At 38.5% G+C, this 20,618-nt stretch overlaps 2 protein-coding genes across 4 annotated transcripts in view; one reads left to right on the top strand and one right to left on the bottom strand.

Moving 5' to 3' along the window:
* The window catches only part of RHOBTB3 (Rho related BTB domain containing 3), a 52,680-nt gene extending 51,881 nt beyond the window's left edge, over window positions 1–799 (bottom strand). Inside the window, exons 1-2 of one of the 2 annotated variants that reach the window (XM_026498593.4) lie at window positions 451–799; window positions 46–271 (exon numbers count right to left, since the gene is read on the bottom strand). In XM_026498593.4, the coding sequence (XP_026354378.1) occupies window positions 46–271; window positions 451–452 (228 nt within the window). In that variant the 5' untranslated portion in view covers window positions 453–799. The remainder of the gene's footprint in view (window positions 1–45; window positions 272–450) is intronic. The other variant, XM_026498594.4, reaches the window with a different exon arrangement.
* The window catches only part of SPATA9 (spermatogenesis associated 9), a 66,233-nt gene continuing 45,712 nt past the window's right edge, over window positions 98–20,618 (top strand). For both annotated transcript variants that reach the window (XM_044383997.3, XM_057307231.1), the window contains exon 1: window positions 98–189. The gene's annotated coding sequence lies outside the window, so the exon portion shown is untranslated. The remainder of the gene's footprint in view (window positions 190–20,618) is intronic.

Here is a 20,618-nt window from a genome sequence, read left to right as displayed (position 1 = left end):
GAAAAGCTCTGTCAGCCTCGGCACAGAGCAGCTGCCACCTCTTACCCAGACGGGACAGTCGTGGACCACCAGCTTGACATTCCCAAACGCGCTGGCCTGATACTCGGTGAACACCGGCCGTGCGACCGTACTGGTCGCGTTCAGCAACAAGCTGCTTTCGTCCCCCGAGACCAGCGGGCTTCTCCCCAGGTAAGTGCGGATGAGCCCCGACGGCCGATTGTCCTGGTGAAACGCGTCCCCCTCGTTCCCCAGCGCCACGATGTGAATGGACCTACACGACAGTGAAGGGGAGAGGGGGAAAAGAGGCGCGTGGTCAGCCCGAGAATCACTTTAATCCGAACAGGAAGGGCGGGGGGCAGCGCGCGGCGAGGATGAGCAGGAGCCCCTCGCGCTGGGGCGCACGACACGCGTTGGGGTAGAGACAATGGCAGGACTGCGACGCGTACGTACATGATCTCAAATCCAAGGGCAGGGCGGCGACTCGTAGAAAAGCGGCTCCTCGCGGCCTCTCTGGGCCAGGCGGCGGCGTATTTACCCGCAATCAGCTCATCCCCGGCCGCGTCCCCCTCGCGCGCCTCCACCGCGGCGCGGCCGACGCAGAGCGGGCCCGCGCGAGCGAGCGAGCGACAAGGGGGCCGGGGACGTGCGAGTCGGGCCGTGTGCGCGCTGCCAACCAGTCAGGAAGTGCCCGGGAACATCCCGAGCGGCCCGCCGCTCCCCGCCTCCCCGGCCGCCGCCGCTGCAGCCAAGAGTGGCCAGGCGCCCGGGCGCTGCAGCCCCCTCTCTGCCGCGCTCCCTGGGCAGGGCAGCTGTCGCCTCCTGCTGCTGCTGCTCCTCCTTCTGGCCGAGAGTGGCTTAGGAGAAAAGCCGGGGCCTCCGCCCCCTCGGCTGGCCTGGCAGGCGGGCGCAGCACGTGCTGGCCTTGGGGGTCGAGAGGACGCGGGGGGCGCGCTCCCCGCCGGGGCCCCGGGCCCAGGCAGCGGCCTCCGGATACAAAGGAGCAGCCCGCACAGGGCCCCGCGGAATATAAATTAATAAATACAACGCCCAAGCCTGGGAGCTCCTGATCGCCAATCCGCCTGCAGCAAGTTTGTTCAACTCGAAAGGCTGTAACCAGAGCCAGGGAAAGGGGGGTGGGGCGGTGAGGCCCCCGCTCCCTAAAGACTGGGGAAAAAAGAGGTAGGGAAGCTAGGCATTCAAGCCCGTTGGCCGCTCCAGCAGCCCAAAATTTTTTCCCCTCTTGGCCTTGACGGAAAGTGTTTTACCACGTCTGCCGCTTTGTCATTTGTCAACATGCGCTACAGCTGTTTTCTAAAAATCATACTTGTGAGAAAAAAATAAAGGCAACATTCATGCTAGAGCAGAAAGGGTTCTTTGTTCATACACCAATTAATTTGCTAATATCGCTTTTGAGGGATTATTTACTATTTCAAGCTATATTTGGCATATTTTGCCAAAAACTGCAGGGTTTTTTTTAAAGTGCTGGGGTTCTTATTGTGATAGTTTTAAAAAGAAGTTACGTGTGAGATGTTTAACGTGTTTACAAGCTAAATGCTAGTTTACTTGGAGATTTTCAGTACACATTCTGGCTACATATTTAATAATAGCTCCTTAGACCAACTGAAGTAATAACGATCATGCTAATGCAAGGATACTTCAGATTCTTTCATGATAACGCACTGAAGTAAAGGTTATGAAGGTTTCTAAAGAGACTCAAACTACCTTAATGCAAATGAACACTGGAATCCACTAACACCAAGAAGAAGGGCCAGAGGTTACTCTGGGACTCAGCTTCTCCATAAACATAAAAATTTTCACAAGTGCTCTGTGTTGAAAGAGTTTTTATTTATCCCTTTCCTTATTTATTTTGCCCTACTTTAAAATTTCTTTTCTCAAAAGAGCTATTTTGAGGGCATGAGGTATTGAAGAGGTACTGAGGTACTGAGTAGGGCAGTGAAAAGACTAGGGCAAGAGGCCTTTGGAATGTGAACAGCTTTTTATTATGGGCCCTTGCTGCTCAGTTGGAAGCAGTATAATACAGTTTCTCATGCTTCTAGGGTATGACAAGAGGCATTCATTCTGTAGTCACTGGTTGGGTTTTTTTTTTTAATCTAGTTTCCCTTGCACTAAGTATAATTTCTCTTTTAGTCTCTAGAACATAAACCATCCTGAACTATTTAAGAGTTTAGGATCACCTTTTCTCTTGGGGCAACAGAAAATATTTTCTTGTCAGTCCCCTCTAGTAACCACAGGTCAAAAACAAAGACAGTAACAATGAATGGATAAAGAAAATGTGGTATGTACCTACAATGAAACATTTGGACTTAAAAAAGAAGGAAATCCTGTCATCTGTAACAACCTGAATGAATCTTGAGGGCATTATGCTAAGTTAAATAAGTCAGTCACGAAAAGACAAATACTGCATTATTCCACTAACATCAGTTATCTAAGCTAGTCAAAATCTTAGAAACAGAAAGAATGGTAGTTATCAGAGACTGGGGGTAGGAGGAAATGGAGAGTTGTTCAACGAATAGAGTTTCAGTTTTGCAAGATGAAAAAGTTCTAGAGATCTTTTGCAAACAAGATGCATATAGTTACCACTATTGTAATGTACACTTAAAAATGGTGAAGATGATACATTTCATATGTCTTTGCCACAATATGAAAAAGGGGGATCAGATTGGGAACTGGCAGGAAGAGAGACAGCATTCATTTTTCTCCTCTATTATTGAGTATGTGAGCCAGGCCTGTGCTAGGCAGGCATGGGAGATATTAAGATATATAAGACTCAAGTGTTACCCTTGAGAAACTAAGTCTATAATTAAGGGTCACTATATTGTAAATATTAATCACCCAATCCTTTGAAAACATACTGGTTCCTTAAATAATTATAATACAGGCTCACACATTCAGTAGCAGAGGTAGGTACAAAGTACAAGGATAAAGTTCAGTGAACATTAAGAAGAGATCTGTGCCTGTGTGTCATCAGAAAGAAGTTCATAGAGGAAGTAAACATTGTCTTGGGTCTTAAAGGATGAGGAGGAATTGCTAGATATGGAAGAAGAGGAGAGAGGAGGAAAGAGAAAGAGTTTTAGAAAGAATGGACAGACATCATATGCAAATCACAAGTAAAGGTGTAGAGACATGGAAAATCATGGCTTGTTCAGGGAACGGCAAGAGCTGAAATTCCTGCTGGAGTGCAGATGCCTTTATTACAACAAGCAAAAAAGACAGTGACTTCCCAAGAGATTTCCAAAGGCAGACCTGGTGACACTCAATTATAGATTAGGAATGCTTCTGTATATATGATAGAGCTCAGCTAGGTGCTCACCAACCCTATCTTCTCTTCCAGCACCCAGAGCTAAACTACATTTCCCAAAGTTTTTACATGTAGATAGGGCCATACAATAGGTTTTGGCAGTAGAATATAATCCCTGCTGAGCAGTTAAGAAAAGCATGCCTTCTCCACTCTCTTTTATCCCTCTTTCTGCTAATTGAATGAAGCCACGTCAATGTTGAAGCCATGTGTTTGAAATTGTTGGTCTGCAGCATGGAGGAAGCCTGCGTCCCTGAATAACTGGTTATAGCACAGCTGCCCCACTGCATGCATTGTACTGAGACATGAGTGAGAAAATGAATCTTTACTGAGTTAAGCCAGACATTTTGTGGTCAATTACTACAGTAGCTAGTGTTACTTATCTTGACTAATTCAAGATCGCAGATGGTCCTTTTCCTGATATCTTAAATATTCTTTTCAGAATTATCTTAAGACTACTTTTACATAGTTATTTTCCTTTTATTTACAATGTTTATTTGGCTTATATATTTGTAGTTTCCCTCAGTAGCATTTAACAAGAAATTTACTTTTACCAGGGTGTGACAAATTCGATTATTATTATGTCCTCCAATCTCAAGGTCACTGGGGAACAGAAAAGCAAGCACCTCTAGCCCAAACAATATGTTTTCCTATTTTCACAGCTGAAATGCCACTATTTTATATTCATTCTAATAGATGTTCTCATCCCCCAGATAAAATGTAGCCACATATGCGTGTCAGGTATGTATGAGGTAACTCAATGAGTTATTACTGATCCCCAGATCATGAATATTAATATACCAGCCTTTGAAAAATAGGCTGATTCCTTAATGACTAGAGAGGAAGCAAGTGTTACTACTAAGGGTAGATCTGAAGAATTAGGGTTGGCATAGGATTTTTCCAACTATGTTTCAAGGAAACTAGTTTTCTACCTGAGGAGGCTGGGGAGAAAGATGGATGCCTAGAGAGGTCTGAGCACCAACTTCTCGTAACTCAAAGTCAATCAGACCAGTGTTATTGTCATCTAATTTTAAAAAAATATTAGAGTTTCAAGTTTATTTTCAGTAAAAAGAGGGGCTTTCTAACACTGAAAAACCCCCACAAAATCTTAAAACACTTATCTAGAGCAAGGGTCTCCAAAGTGGGGTACAGAAGTTGACCCCTGAAATTTTAGAATAAAATATTTGAACTTCTATGTACAATTACATATATTTTTTACCAAAAAAGAGGGGAAAAATTAAGCTTTACTTATATTTAATGTGAAGACTGGCAGCAGCACCCCCACTTGATCCATAAGTGGGCAAGCAGCTGGGGTGCTCTGGGAAGAGGGCGGGGAGCACAGCAGCACATAATAGGGGAGGGGAGGACTCTCGCCTTTGTTCGCTTTCAACATACTGCCAAATGGTGCAAATTCTGTATCTAACTAAGTGGATTTATGTATGATATTTGAGTAAACTAATTGTTATGGCATGGACCAATGGCGGTAGTGTTCATAATGCAAGAACAGGCAAACACAATTGGCTGAGCTACATTTCTGATGCCCTTTGGAAGCTACCTTGCAAAGTAAAAAACTAATGACTAATCAGATCTAACAAGGTGGCCATAATCATTGAAATTAGAAAGAACAATGTTATAATATGAATTTACACTATTACTGACTTTACCCTCAGTGCGTGTTGGAGTTAATAGATGATATTCTGAACTGATTACAATTAGCTAGCCATTTAAAAACTCGGTATTCCAAACATGAAGGCAAAACTCCACAGTATCTCCAGCATAATTAGCAATGTACTATTTAAGCAATACTTTAAAGAAAATTCATATATTATAAATGCTAAAAAGCCTCTTCTGAGCTTTCTTAACAATGAAAGTCAAAAAGCAACATATGATTGGGAAAACAGTTTTCTTCTTGCCAAGATGAAAATGTCTGAAATTATACATGGAACACAAATGGAAAAAAACAACTGCATTCCTTTGACAGCGAATACCTTGAGAATATGCATATAAAACACTGCTAAAGACCCCAAGACACAAGTACTGGAACAAGTTACACAATGTGGGAAGTTTACCATAAAGTTAAACTGAAAGCACAGATGTTTTTAATATGTCTCACATTATGGTAGATAGATTCTGTTAGGATAGATTCTGTTTCAGTGTGGTATTTACTAGACTGTGTTTCAATAATGAAATACATTTTAAAATGACATGTTTCTGTGAGTCACTAAAGGAAAGCTACAGTAAAGAAGATAATCTTTCTCTGCTACTTCTTTAAATGGTATTTTAAGTAATAATTGAATTTTTAAAAATAAAAACTATATTTTATGCAAAACTTGTGTAAGTGTAATCACTGATTAGTCGTTTTGACAAAAACTTTTTATTAAAAAAAATAATAAAAGGGAGGATTCCAAGCTAAGGTTACAGTGAGCGCAACCATGTGAAATTCATTCATGGTACATCTTACAGGCAGTTATTCCAGCAAAGAAGTTGGGGCCAGAATACATAGTACTGTAAGATGTTAAGTCTACACCAGACTTGTGTAGCGTTTTTAAAAATTTCTTCACTGTGAAATAGAACACACATACACAGAAAAGTGCATAAAACCTATCATAAGTTAATAATTATAAAATAAACATTCCTAAACAGCTCCCAAATCAGAAAACAGGGTACTATCAGCATTCATGCAAGGGAGCAGGCACACGTGCTCACACACACACATGCACACACACCCCTGAGGCCCCTCCTCAGTTACAGTCCTCTTCCCTTTTTAAGAGATAATCACGAGCCTGACTTTTGTGATTATTATTTATCTATTTTTCTATATAACTTTACTATCCGTGCATTCCTAAACAAACGTCGTTTTGTTTCTTTTTGAACTTTTTATAAGTGGCATCACACTATATATACACTTGTGTGTCTTGGTTCTACGATCATCATCATTTGTCAGATTCACTCATGTGAATGTAGCTGTGGTTTGTTCCTCTCATTTGTTTTTATTGCTGAATAGCATCCAGTGGATACAGACAAGGCCTTTGACTTATCCATTTCATTGTAGATGCACATGAGGGTTATTTGTAGTTTTTGCCTATTACAAACAAAGCCTCAAGGACCACTCTTGTTAAATATATTTGTGGGTATGCTAGGTCACAGGATATGTGTATATTCAACTTTGGTAGATAATATCCAACTGTCTTTAAATGTAATTTTAATTATTACACTCTTCTAACAGCAGGGCATGAGAATTCTCCCCTTAATCCTTTACATATTTAAGTATACTTACTATATGTCAGATATTATATTAAGTACTTTACTAATATTTGAGTTATTTAATTTTCATAATGACCTTGTTGAGTAGGTTCTATTGCCATTCTAATTCACAAGAGAGAAAATTGAGGCACAAAGAGACTAAGTAACTTGTCCACGGCTACATAAGCAATGAGTTGAGGAGTTGGGAGTCCAACTTAGTAGACTGGCTCCAGAGTCTATGCCCTTACCCACTATGCTATGTTGATGCTTGAAAATATTTCCTTCATTATATAATTTTTGTGATGAAAAACACTGCATGTAACCTATAAAAACTCATATCTTATAGGATTTTTTAAACCCAGTTAAACATTTTCCAAATATAATTTCCATGCAGTTTGAAGCCATTTGTTAAAAATATAAACATTTACAACACCTTCTCATTAGACTGTAGAAACAAATGAGTAACAGGTAAATTAGAAATGTATTCATTAGATATTAACCAAAACCCTCACATAACAAGTGGTACTGAAAAATAAGTATTGTGATTTTGTAACCCATCTAAGGAAACAGTTCTTCCATTTAAATCCATATAACTTTGTGAGCTCTTTTCAGAGAACCTTTATTTAAAAAAAAAAAAGATTTTATTTATTTGAGAGAGAGCAAGAGTGAGAGAGAGCACAAGCGGAGGGGAGCAGCAGCAGAGGGAGAGGGAGAAGCAGCCTCCCCGCCGAGCAGGGAGCCTGATGCAGGGCTCGATCCCAGGACCCTGGGATCATGACCTGAGCCAAAGGCAGTTGCTTAACCAACTGAGCCACCCAGGCATCTCTCAGAGAACCTTTAAATAAACTGAATGTAAAAGGAGACATCTAGGGGGGCCTGAGTGGCTCAGTCGGTTAAGCATCCAACTCTTGGTTTTGGCTCAGGTTTGACCTCAGGGTCAGCCCCAGGGTGGGCTCCCTGCTTAGCATGAAGTCTGCTTTAGGTTTCTCTCTTTCCCTCTCCCTGTGCCCCTCCTCCAGCTTGCTTGTGTGCTCTCTTTCTCTCTCTCAAATAAATACATCTTAAAAAAAAAAAAAAAAACAGCAGACATCTATGTTGCTGTATCACAAAATGTTAAACCAAGATTTAAAAAATACTGAGGCACATTTAATTATTGCTCTCTCTAAAAAGCTTTATTAACAGTAACATTATAGAGAAAATGTATTTTGTATTATTACTAATACAGTTGAAATTTATTTAAAATATGATTTACTTCATCTTTAGCTCATCTATTGAAATTTTTTCTGTCTCAGTATGTTATATTGTATTCTTAATGTATTAACAGAAACATATGCATGTAATTTATGAAAATATTGAGGGTGTGTTCAAAATTCTTTCTTATACGGTACTCAGTCAAAAACAGTTTGGAGACTATGGATCTGGCGGCTCGGGCTGTGCTCTAGAGAGCAAGCTTAGGGAAACATGGTAGTAGAGTCCTGCGCTGCCAGGATGCAGAATAGGGCATCAGGCCTGGCTGCTGGGGTGAGGGAGGCTGGGAGAGAGGAAGCAAAGAGGAGATAGGAGAAGGCAACACCGATAAAATGCAGAGCTACAGGCCCAGAAATCAGCCTGGTGAAAAGTGTATTTGTATTGTATTAACTTATCTAGTGAGAGATAAAACTTGCAAATTTACACAAAAATCATAAATTTCAAGATTAGCATTTTTTTTTTTAACAACAAGAGCTTGTATGTACTTCACATAGAGTATTGTAAGCAAAGTCACATACCAGGGTCAGTAATGATACAGTTAGTCATAAGGAAAGTTGACTTCATTCACTTTATTACCTGTGTAATTCTTCCTAGAGAAGTAGCTGACAGATTTCTTCTAGTGGATTTCTTCTAAACTGCAAGGCTGCTATATTGTCAATTCTGTTTGGAGAAGCCAAGGTGATAATCAGAATGATACTTATATGCCCAATCTAACTACCCTAAACTCTTTCAGAAAAGGTCTAAAATGTTCAAATGTTTGTTTGAATAGATATTATCCACCCACCTCTATCCTTGTGCCCAATTGTGTTTTTCAAACAAGCGTTGTTTTCCAGTTAAACTGTTACTTAAAAATACCAGAGCATATGTTCCTTTGAACCAGGGCTGCTTGTTTCTACTAGCGTTTTTCAAAGGATTGAACTTCAAAGAAATCTGGTTGTTCATCCTTTAATATGCCTGCTTTGTCATTTAGTCCTTGAAAAATATATATACAAGTATCATTATCAAGCATTATTGATGGTATCATTTACTTATGCATAATATTTGTGAATATTTCCATTTACAGCTATACAGAAATATAGACTATTAGATTTAAACATTTAAACCTTTCTGAAGATCTCTAATACATTAAAAAATAGATTTTTTTTTCAATTTTACTATAATCTGGCTCTAGGGTTAACTGTACTAAAAGTTATGCCATTTACTATATGGTGAATAACATAAAATAAAATTTTTTTTTTTTAAGTTATGCCATTTAAATGGGTAAATTGCTCTTAAGTCTTCCCATTTCTTACTCCTTCTCTGCTATGCATCCCTGCTATGACCATCCATCAGGCATTGTCCCAACTGGGCATTTCACAAGCCTGCTTTGAAATGTTCTTTTTCATTCAACAGCTTGGACAAACCAATTCACTTGACTTCTGCTCTCATACAATACTTCTGATCCTTATTTTTCTCACCTTGCTTTTTACTTTTCACTCCTGAGTCTATAATACTGTCTGCAGTTAAAAATTCTATTTTACAGTGAACAACAATTGAAATTTTCTTAGAGGCTTTTTTTCTAAGAAAAGCCCAGGTTATACCATTAAATATTAAGTTAACAGCTTGTATCTTTGGTGAATAGTCCTTTTGGCAACGTAACATCCCCTAATGAGGCATTTAAAATTTTCAGCTTAATTTAAGGAGATTTTTTTTTCTCTCTTCCTTTTGTCTTGATTCTCACCTTCTCCAGAGATCCCCCGGGCATATTTTTACTGACAGTCATCTCCATGCTTTAGAGCCCAGTCAATGTTTTAAATCTTGGTATGGGACTTCAGTATTATTTTTGATTGATATTCTCTCTTATCTTCAAGTTAAAATATCTGCACTTGCACAGCTATTATCATCTTTCCAATTATACTACCGGTTTTTTCCCCACTGTAGCCAGATCCAACCCTCTTTCCCAACCAGTAACTGCCCCCACTCCTACAGGGCTGATACTATTTCTGCTAATAAAGGGGCATGTCCAATATTCTTCCTCAAGATCTTCTAGTGTTACAAGCTCCTTCCAGTTTTAGGACCAGAATGGGACAAGGGCAATTCAATCTACATTAAAAGATTGAGTATTTTCATTCATAAGTATCTAGACCTTTCTCAAGGAAGTGATAAGTAGGAGAAACAAAGCAAAGATGATTCCGGACTAATCCCAGTGGCAAGCAGAGCTTCTCAAAATTTCCATTAGAATATCCCCCAAAAGAGAGGACCTATACAACCCCCTCCAACATCCCATCCCTAAACTCCCATCTTTCCCCACTGCCAGCCCAGGGCTTTGTTTAAATTCTCAAGTTGTGCCTTTAAGTCATAGTATATCCTTGCTGATTTAATATAAAAATAAGGATTAAGTTACTTACCAGCAGGTAAAATTAAAGGATGTGCATGTTTATACTGTGACTTTTTCCCCCCCCACATACCAAATTGGCCAATCATTAGAAAAACTTATGAAATTCTGAGGGGCAAGAAAACACTTTTCTTCTAGTGAAATCTAGCAAGAAATGACATTTTGTTGAATTGGTTAGTTATCTTTTTATAGGTGAACAGAAACAAAAGAATAATCAGTAATTGTTATTGGAATGGTTGCCATGTTGGAAAAAATCCTGTTTTTATTGGTCATTATGTCCCACTCTTCAGAATAGTGGGAAAAGTTTATGATTCTATGAACGAGAAGAATGAGACACTCAGAAATGTGCAACTCTGGCATAACACAAGAAGCAAAGAAGTATAATACAAACAAAACAAACCAGTCAAAAGAGCAGAGTTTGCTTTGTTTTGTTTTGTTACAAGCATTTTAGTACTCACAGGCTATAGCCTTAAAATGGAACAGTCTGTTACTAGGTCACTACCCATGAACAGTCACAAATTATATACACTGTTAAAAACTCCCCATGCTAGACTCTAGAATTAGGAGACATTTTCAGCCACCGTACCTTATTAACTCACTATGATTTCTAATGTATCACATAGTCCTCTTGCATTAACTGAGATTGCCACAATGTTTTGCTAACAACTCCATTGTGGTCTCACAGATTCTTATTGCAGGAGGTGAAGATGATTTCAATAGAGTTGCTGTTCTAAACAACCAAGTTCGAAGTGTCATAGGGAGAGGCCAGCTGGGCCTCACAGGCTGGCCTCAGGATGATATTGCCTCAGTCAAGTCACATTTTCCAGGGCTCATTCCTCAGTTTTGCAAGTCCAGAAACTTAATTTTGTCAGGGTGCCCAGAGTTGATCATACTCAAGGGATGAGGTTTGTGCTAACTCAATGCACAAGAGGCCAGTGTATAAACTAGAACACTAATTTGCTCATTTATAATGAGAAGGGTAACTATCAAAAGGCCTAGAAACCTATGATATGTAGCCAACACCTTCTTTTTCCTGCAGGAAAGTCTACATGGAAAGTCTGCTCTTATCTGTTCAGTTCAGCAAGCATTTATCAAGCACCTAAAGTACAAGTCATTTTGATCCCAAGGATGTTTTGTATATATAAATAAACATTTTAATTGGACTTATGCCAGCAATGAATTGTTAAGGAGACATCATTTTCCAGAGAAAACTGCCAATTTATAACTTGATCAACTTCTAAAGTTTTCTCTTCTGATTGGCTTAGGAGAGACTAATATCTATCTACATGATGGAATTAGCCACAAAGATCATCCAATAGCCATATTTACAAAGCCATCTTCTAAATATAGCTCTTAACCTGGAGCTTCAAAGGAATCTGATAATCTACTGAACTAGTATGCAAACATTTGTGTTTAATGCACAAATGTTCTTTACTACTAGATTCTCATATCAGGGAGTGACCTAAAATCTTGGAATCTTCCAGAGCCAACCTGGGCAATGTGGGATACCAATACCACCCACTACTCAAAATCAGGGCATTTCTAGAGTGAATTCTTGAAAACTTTATAGCCAGTTTAACCTAATATGCCCCATTCCCTGATATTCTTATTACAGGTCCAACTATAACTTATCTTGGTCATCTACGTTTGCCTATGCATTTTTTTCCTGCAAAACTTTTCTAGTTTATCTTCTGGAATTCCAACTGGGGCAGAGGGGAGAACCAGACCATTATTCCTCTATCCTCCTAAAGAACTGTTCTTCTGACCCAAAGGTTCATTTACTATACTTCCTTCCACCTGTCTTTGTACTGTCATGTAGCAACCTCCCAGTCAGCCCTACCCCACTTCATACACTGTGCACTATTTTTCTCTCTACTTCAAATATGTCTATGATCCTCCGTGATGTCAGTGTGCACATGAACTACTCTTTCAATTTCTTAGCCTCTTCATTTTGATGACCTTCACCTCCACTCCACTTCATCCCTCCTTTCCCATGGCCAGTCTTTAGGTATTATCCCTACCTGCAACTATTTCTCATTCATATATTCCATAACCTGGACACACCACCTTCCATACTTTCATTTCCATCATTCAGTTGCTCTCTACTCATGCTCTCATATAACATCCAAACCCTTGACCCTTCCATGTTCTCCCTCTCTGCTAGCCCTCTTCTGTCTTCATTTCTCACCCTATCCATTTGAGATCCCATGGTCCTTCTCTTTGTCCTTAGCCTCACATTCCTTGTTCTATTGTCCTTCAGTCTAAAACCCCAACCCTGGATCCATTCAGGTGTCTGATTTTTCCATATCCATATTTGGGTTGCTAAGTAATGCTATATAAGTCACCATACAGACTGATGGTGCTAAAATTCACGGTCTCCAACTTCAACTGAGTATTTGGTACTTCTCGGCAAACCTGATTATTGCTCTTGTTCTCCAAAGTAGTTCAAACCTTCTCTCTGTCTTCTCAGATTTGACATCTCTTCCCCTTCCTCTCTTCCCTCATGTTTTCTGTCCCAGAGAAGAAGGAAGCATCAGATGGGGAACTCCCCTCAGCTTGCCACTACTAAGCCGACAAGTTTATATGCAGCCTTCAGTCACAGCGCAATAAATATCCCTCATCTTATTTAAGGCTAATCCCTCTGGTAGTGCTGTGTGTGCTTCCCCTTTCGACGCTGGAGGAACTGCACTCCATCCGTTTCCTCTTTCTTCTCTGGTGTCTTCAACATTTACCTCTCTACTATTTATTATTGTCAGTATTTAAACATGTCCAAGTCTCTAGCTCAAAGCAACTTTTTTTTAAAAGAAAATATCTTTTAGTCTTGAGTAATTTAATTATTTAACTTGTCAGGACCTGTATGCTTGTTTATGACAAATTTCTAGTGTTTTAAACAGACTATTTTAAGTGCTACAGATTTGCTCACCTGGAAAATTGTTATGACTTTGAAAACTAAAGTATTATACAAGTTCTTACTGTTCAGTATTGTTGTCTTCTTTAAACTTTTAAATTATGAAATATACAAAAAGCACAAAACATAAACACATGGTTCAATGAATAATTGTGAAAACAAACGCCCATTTAGCCATCATTCATATAAGGAAATACCCCAACCCTTGTGTCCTTTCTAGATGCTTTCTCACCCTCCTAGGGAACCACCATTCTCAATTTTATGGTAATAATTTCCCAGCTTTTCTTTATAAAGTTTAACTCATTCTTTGCCTACCCAGGCCCACTCTTTTCTCTTCTCCCTTCTCCACCCTCTTCTGTATACTGGGAAGTTAGCTTATATGAACTGTATCAACAGATTCCTTTGGCCTCTGGCTTCCACTTGCATTTATCAACAGGGAGATCAGAGGGAGTGGAATGAAACAGGATATTTTCCTTCCCTGCCTCCTCCCCTAGAGTCTCCCCAAGGGCTAGCCAAGTCAGTTTTATTACCAACTGTGTTCATCAGGGTAAACAAAGAAACATAATCAGCGGGGTGTGTGTGTGTGTGTGTGTGTGCGTGTGTGCATGTGCTTATATATATATAATACTGTCATACATACTGCGCTGAAATATCTGTCATATATATATATATATATGTCATACATATATATGAGAGAGAAGGAGAGAGAGATTTATTTTAAAGAATTGGTTCATGTGATTGTGGAGGTTTGGTAAATCTAAAATCTGCATGGTAGGCCAGCAGGCTGGAGATGTGGGGAAGAGTTGCAGTTCAAGTCGAAAGACTGTCTGCTGGCAGAACTCCTTCTTGCTTGGGGGAGGTCAGTCTGTTCTATTAAGGCCTTCAATTGATTGGGTGAGGCCAACCCACAGTATGGGGGGTAATCTGCTTTACTCAAAATCCACTGATTTAAATGTAAATCTAGAATGAATAAGTCACAGGAATAAAAGTCACAACATAGGGAATATATTCAATGATACTGTAATAGCGTTGTATGGTGACAGATGGTAACTACACTTGTGATGAGCATAGCATAACATATGGAAAAGCTGAATCACTATGTTGTGCACCTGAAACTAACTTGTGTGTCGATTTTGCTCAAATAAAAGAATCAAATAAATATTAATTTTGTATTTGAAAATACCTTCACAGGAATCCAGAATAAGTTTGACAAATACATGGGCACCATGGCCTAGTCAAGTTGATAAACAAAAATAACCATCCCAACAACCAAAGGCCACTATTTCTAGGAGACTTAACTCTCATGCAACTCTCACCCTCTGGGCTCCCTCTGCTTACCCTTTTGACCTTAGTTATGGCTTCTGCTGTTATCAGCACTAGGACACTGTATACCGTTCCTTATACCTTTTCTCAAACCTTGCCCATACCTTTTATTAAACAATCTTCAATTACCTAGCTTGAGAATATCAATACAACTACCCAAGTGTGCAATCCCAGAAAACAGAGTGCCTGTTTTAGAACTTGATGTAAGTAAAGTCAAGGTGTGTGTGTTCCATTGTGTCATGCTTTCTTTGTTCAGTGGTATTTACAGAAGTTTCACCCATGTAGCAACAGTTTATTCATCTTCAGTGCTGTATAGAATTGAATACATGAAAGTACCTTATTTATATATCCATTCTAGGGTTGATGTATCGATATATGTGTTGTTTCCAGTTTGGGGCTATCATAAATAATACTGCTATGAATATTCCTTACATGTACCTATGTATGCAATTTTTTCTACAGTATATGCATGGGACTGGGAGTATACATAATAAAATAGGCACATATTTAATTTCATGAGATAATGCCCATTTCCCAAAGTGGTAACCCCAATTTATATACACACATAGTATATGAGTGATTCTGTTACTCTATATTGTCAGTAAAGTAACCATCTTGTTATTTTCATACCTTTGAATTTTTGTGACTTGTGGTAGGAAGTAAGTCATTGTGATTTTAATTTGCATTTCTCTAACAAATAATAAGATTGATTTTATTGTCCATTTGGATTTCTTCTTTTATAAGTATCTGTTGAAACTTTTTGTCCATTTTTACATTGAGTAGTCTTTTTCCCTTGATCTGATGAATTATTTCTTTATGCTAGATTATAGTCGTTTGTTGGCTATCTCTGTAACAAATATGTCTGCCCATCCTGTGGCTTATCTTTTCCTTTGTTTTTCTGAAGTCCTTCAATTTCATGATGTCAAATTTCCTTTAAAGTTAGAACTTTTTCTGTCTTGTTTAAGAAATTCCTCTCTAACCTGAAGTCATAATTTTTTTCTATATTATTTTTGTAAGTTTTATATTTTGCCTGTCACATGTAGGTCTTTAATATATCTGGAAATGACTTGTATATGATGCAATTTTACTTTTCTCCATATGGATATCCAACTGTTCAAACGTCATTTATTTAAATGAGTGCTCTTTCCCCACTGCTCTGTGGTGTTACCTATTTCATAGAGTAAGTGTCCATAAATGCATGGGTCTATGCTTTTCTATTGGTTTATTTGTCTGACCTGCCAATATCATGCTGTCTTAAATATTATGGTGTTAGAAAAAAAATAATTATGGTGTTAGGATAACTAATTCTACTCAATTCTACTTCTTCAAGTGTCTCTTGCCTGTCCTTGGCTCTTTACAATCCTATGTAAATTTTAGAAACATACTGTCACAGGGTGCTAAATGAGAAAAATATGCAGCCAAGAATACTTTATCTAGCTAGGATGTCATTCAAAACAGGAGTGATAGAAAGCTTCCAGGACAAACAGAGACTTAAAGAATTTGTGATCACCAAACCAGCCCTACAAGAAATATTAAAATGGATCCTCTAAGCAAAGAGAGAGCCAAAAAGTAACATAGACCAGAAAGGAACAGAGACAATACACAGAAACAGTGACTTTACACGTAATACAGTGGAACTAAATTCATATCTTTCAATAGTCACTCTGAATGTAATTGGGCTAAATGCCCCAATCAAAAGACACAGGGTATCAGATTGGATAAAAAAAAAAAGCAAGGCCCATCAATATGCTGTCAGCAAGAGACACATTTTAGACCCAAAGACACCTCCAAATTTAACATGAGGGGGTGGAAAACCATTTATCATGCTAATGGACATCAAAAGGAAGCTGGGATGGCAGCCTTTATATCAGACAAATTTGATTTTAAAGCAAAGACTGTAATAAGAGATGAAAAAGGATACTATAACATAATTAAAGAGTCTATCCAACAAGAAGATCTAACAACCATAAATATTTATGCCCCTAACATTGGCACAGCCAAACATATAAGCCAATTAATAACAAAAATAGAAGAAACACATTGATAATAATGTAATAATAGTAGGGGACTTTAACACCCCCCCCCAACTGTAATGGACAGATCATCTCAGCAGAAGATCAACAAGGAAATAAGGGCTTTGAATGACACACTGGACCAGATGGACTTCACAGATATATTTAGAATATTGCATCCTAAAGAACAGAATACACATTCTTCTCTGGTGCACTTGGAACATTCTCCAGAATAGATCACATACTGGGTCACAAATCAGGTCTCAACCAGTACCAAAAGAGTGGGATCATTCTCTGCATATTTTCAGACCACAATGCTTTGAAACTCAAACTCAATCCCAAGAGGAAAGTTGGGAAGAACTCAAATACATGGAGGCTAAAGAGCATCCTACTAGAGAATGAATGGGTCAACCAAGAAATTAAAGAAAAAATTTAAAAATTCATGGAAACAAATGAAAATGAAAACACAACCATTCAAAATCTTTGGGATGCAGAAAAGGCGGTCCTAAGAGGGAAGTATATAGCAATACAAGCCTTTGTCAAGAAGCAAGAAGGGTCTCAAATACACAACATAACCTTACACCTAAAGGAGCTGGGAAAGAACAGCAAAGAAAGCCTAAACCCAGGAGGAGAAGAGAAATAATAAAGATTAGAGCAGAAGTCAATGAAATAGAAACCAAAAGAACAGTAGAACAGATCAACGAAACCAGGAGCTGTTTCTCTGAAAGAATTAACAAGATTGAAAAAACCCTAGCCAAACTTATCAAAAAGAAAAGAGAAAGGAAGGAACCAAATAAATAAAATCATGAAAGAGGAGACATCACAACCAACACCGAAGAAATACAAACAATTATAAGAACATATTATGAGCAATTATTTGCCAAAAAATTAGGCAATCTGGAAGAAATGGATGCATTCCTAAAGACTTACAAGTAGAAATCCTGAACAAACCCATAATCAGTATGGAAATTGAAGCAGTAATCAAAAATCTCCCAACAAACAAGAGCCAAGGACTGGATGGTTTCCCAGGAGAATTGTATCAAACATTTAAAGAAGAAATAATACCTATTCTTCTGAAGCTGTTTCAAAAAATAGAAATGGAAGGAAAACTTCCAAACTCTTTCTATGAGGCCAACATTATCTTGATCCCCAAACCAAACAAAGACCCCACCACAAAGGAGAATTACAGACCAATATCCCTGATGAACATGATGCAAAAATTTTCACCAAAATACTAGCCAATAGGATCCAATGGTATATTAGAAAGATTATTCACCACGACCAGGTGGGATTTATTCCTGGGCTGCAAGGTTGGTTCAACATCCGCATATCAATCAATGTGATACTCTACATAAATAAAAGAAAGGACAAGAACAATATGATCCTCTCAACAGATGCTGAAAAAGCATTTGACCAAGTACACCATCCTTTCTCGATTAAAACTCTTCACAGTGTAGGGATAGAGGAAACATACCTCAATATCATAAAAGCCATCTATTAAAAGTCCAGAGCAAATATCATTCTCAATGGGGAAAAACTGGGAGCTTTTCCCCTAAGGTCAGGAGTGCAGCCGAATGTCCACTATCACCACTGCTGTTCAACATAGTACTAGAAGTCCTAGCCTCAGCAGACAACAAAAAGAAATAAAAGGCATCTGAATCAGCAAAGAAGAAGTCAAACTCTCACTCTTTGCAGATGATATAATACTTTATGTGGAAAACCCAAAAGACTCCTCCCCAAAACTGCTAGAACTCATAAAAGAATTCAGCAAAGTAGCAGGATATAAAATCAATGCACAGAAATCAGTTGCATTTCTATACACCAACGAGACAGAAGAAAGAGAAATTAAGAAGTCGATCCCATTTACAATTGCACCCAAAACCATAAGATACCTAGGAATAAACCTGACTGAAGAGGCAAAGGATCTGTACTCAGAAAACCATAGAACACTCATGAAAGGAATTGAGGAAGACACAAAGAAATGGAAAAACGTTCCATGCTCATGAATTGGTAGGACAAATATTGTTACAATGTCTATGCTACCTAGAGCAGTCTACATATTCATTGCAAATTCAGTATTAAAATGGCATCAACTTTTTCACAGAACTGGAACAAATAATCCTAAAATTTGTATGGACCAGAAAAGACCCCAAATAGCCAAAGGAATGTTGAAAAAGAAAACCAGAACTGGTGGCATCACAATTCAGACTTTAAGCTCTATTACAAAGCTGTAATCATCAAGACAGTATGGTACTGGCACAAAAATAGACACATAGGTCAAAGGAACAGAATAGAGAACCCAGAAATGGACCCTCAACTCTATGATCAATTAATCTTTGACAAAGCAGGAAAGAACATCCAATGGAAAAAAGTCTCTTCAACAAATGGTGTTGGGAAAATTGGACAGTCACATGCAGAAAAATGAAATGACCATTTTCTTACACCATACACAAAAATAGACTCAAAATGGATGTAAGACTTAAATATGAGACAGGAATCCATCAAAATTCTAGAGAAGAACACAGGCAGCAACCTCTTCGACCTCGGCCACAGCAACTTCTTGGTAGACACGTCTCCAAAGGCAAGGGAAACAAAGGCAAAAATGAACTACTGGGACTTCATCAAGATAAAAAGCTTCTGCATAGCAAAGGAAACAGTCGACAAAATCAAAAGACACCAACAGAATGGGAGAAGATATTTGCAAATGACATATCAGATAAAGGGCTAGTATCCAAAATCTATAAAGAACTTCTCAAACTCAACACCCAAAAGAACAAATAATCCAATCAAGAAATGGGCAGAAAGGGGTTTGGGGGTTCTGAAACACACCTTCACCCCCCCACACACATTTACACCCCAATGTTGCTACTTATTGTAACAACTGAAAAAAGTAAACTGAATTTTTAGAAAAATGGAACTATTCTGTATGACACTGGAATTGTAGATACAACCACTTGCATTCGGCAAATCCCATACAGTTATACTACACAAAGACTAAACCCTAAAGTAAACTACAGCCTTTAGTTAATAATAATAATAATAATAATACAGCAAAGTATCAGTATTGCTTCAATTATAACATAGGTACAGCACCAATGCAAGATGTTAATAATAAAGGGGGAGGGAGTAATATGGAAACTGTACTCTCTGTTCAATTTTCCTGTAAACCTGAAGCTGCTTTAAAAACTAAAGTCTACTATTAAAAATAAAAGGAAAAAGTTAAAAAAAAAAGAAAAGAAAAGAAATGGGCAGAAGGCATGAACAGACATTTCTCCAAAGAAGACATCCAAATGGCCAAGAGGCACATGAAAAAATGCTCCACATCACCCAGCATCAGGAAAATACAAATCAAAACCACAATGAGATATCACCTCACACCAGTCAGAATGGCTAAAATTTACAAGTCAGAAAACAACAAATGTTGGCGAGGATGTGGAGAAAGGGGAACCCTTTTATGCTGCTGGTGGGAATGCAAGCTAGTGCAGCCACTCTGGAAAACAGTATGGAGGTTCCTCAAAAAGTTGAAAATAGAGCTACCCTATGACCCAGTAATTACACTAGTAGGTATTTACCCCAAAGATACAAACGTAGTGATCCAAAGGGGCACCTGCACCCCAGTGTTTATAGCAGTGTTTGTAACATATATAACAAAAAGCTAAAATTCTCACTTCATATGGGACTCATAAATAAATATATAAACATGCCAAAGGGAAAAATATTACCAAATATATATGTTACAAATGCAATATGTACCCTCCCCTATTTACACTTAATTTTCCTTTTCCAAAAGAATAGAAAATAATATTTGAGGGGCGCCTGGGTGGCACAGCGGTTAAGCGTCTGCCTTCGGCTCAGGGCGTGATCCCGGTGTTATGGGATCGAGCCCCACATCAGGCTCCTCCGCTATGAGCCTGCTTCTTCCTCTCCCATTCCCCCTGCTTGTGTTCCCTCTCTCACTGGCTGTCTCTCTCTCTGTCAAATAAATAAATAAATTCTTAAAAAAAAAATAATAATAATATTTGAACATATGGCTTAATTTCATGGAATAAAAAAGTCACCTGATTTAATACGAATGGTACTTTATTGAAATCTTTAAAGAAATGAATGAAGTAAATGCAATATAGCAGAGCAAAGTGCTGACTGCTCCTCACTAGAGATTCTCCTCTATTTAAATCAAGTTATAGGAATGATTTG

Source organism: Ursus arctos, unplaced genomic scaffold (genome assembly GCF_023065955.2).
Source record: "Ursus arctos isolate Adak ecotype North America unplaced genomic scaffold, UrsArc2.0 scaffold_5, whole genome shotgun sequence".
Lineage (NCBI taxonomy): Eukaryota > Metazoa > Chordata > Mammalia > Carnivora > Ursidae > Ursus > Ursus arctos.
This window is presented reverse-complemented; position numbering and strand designations above follow the sequence as displayed.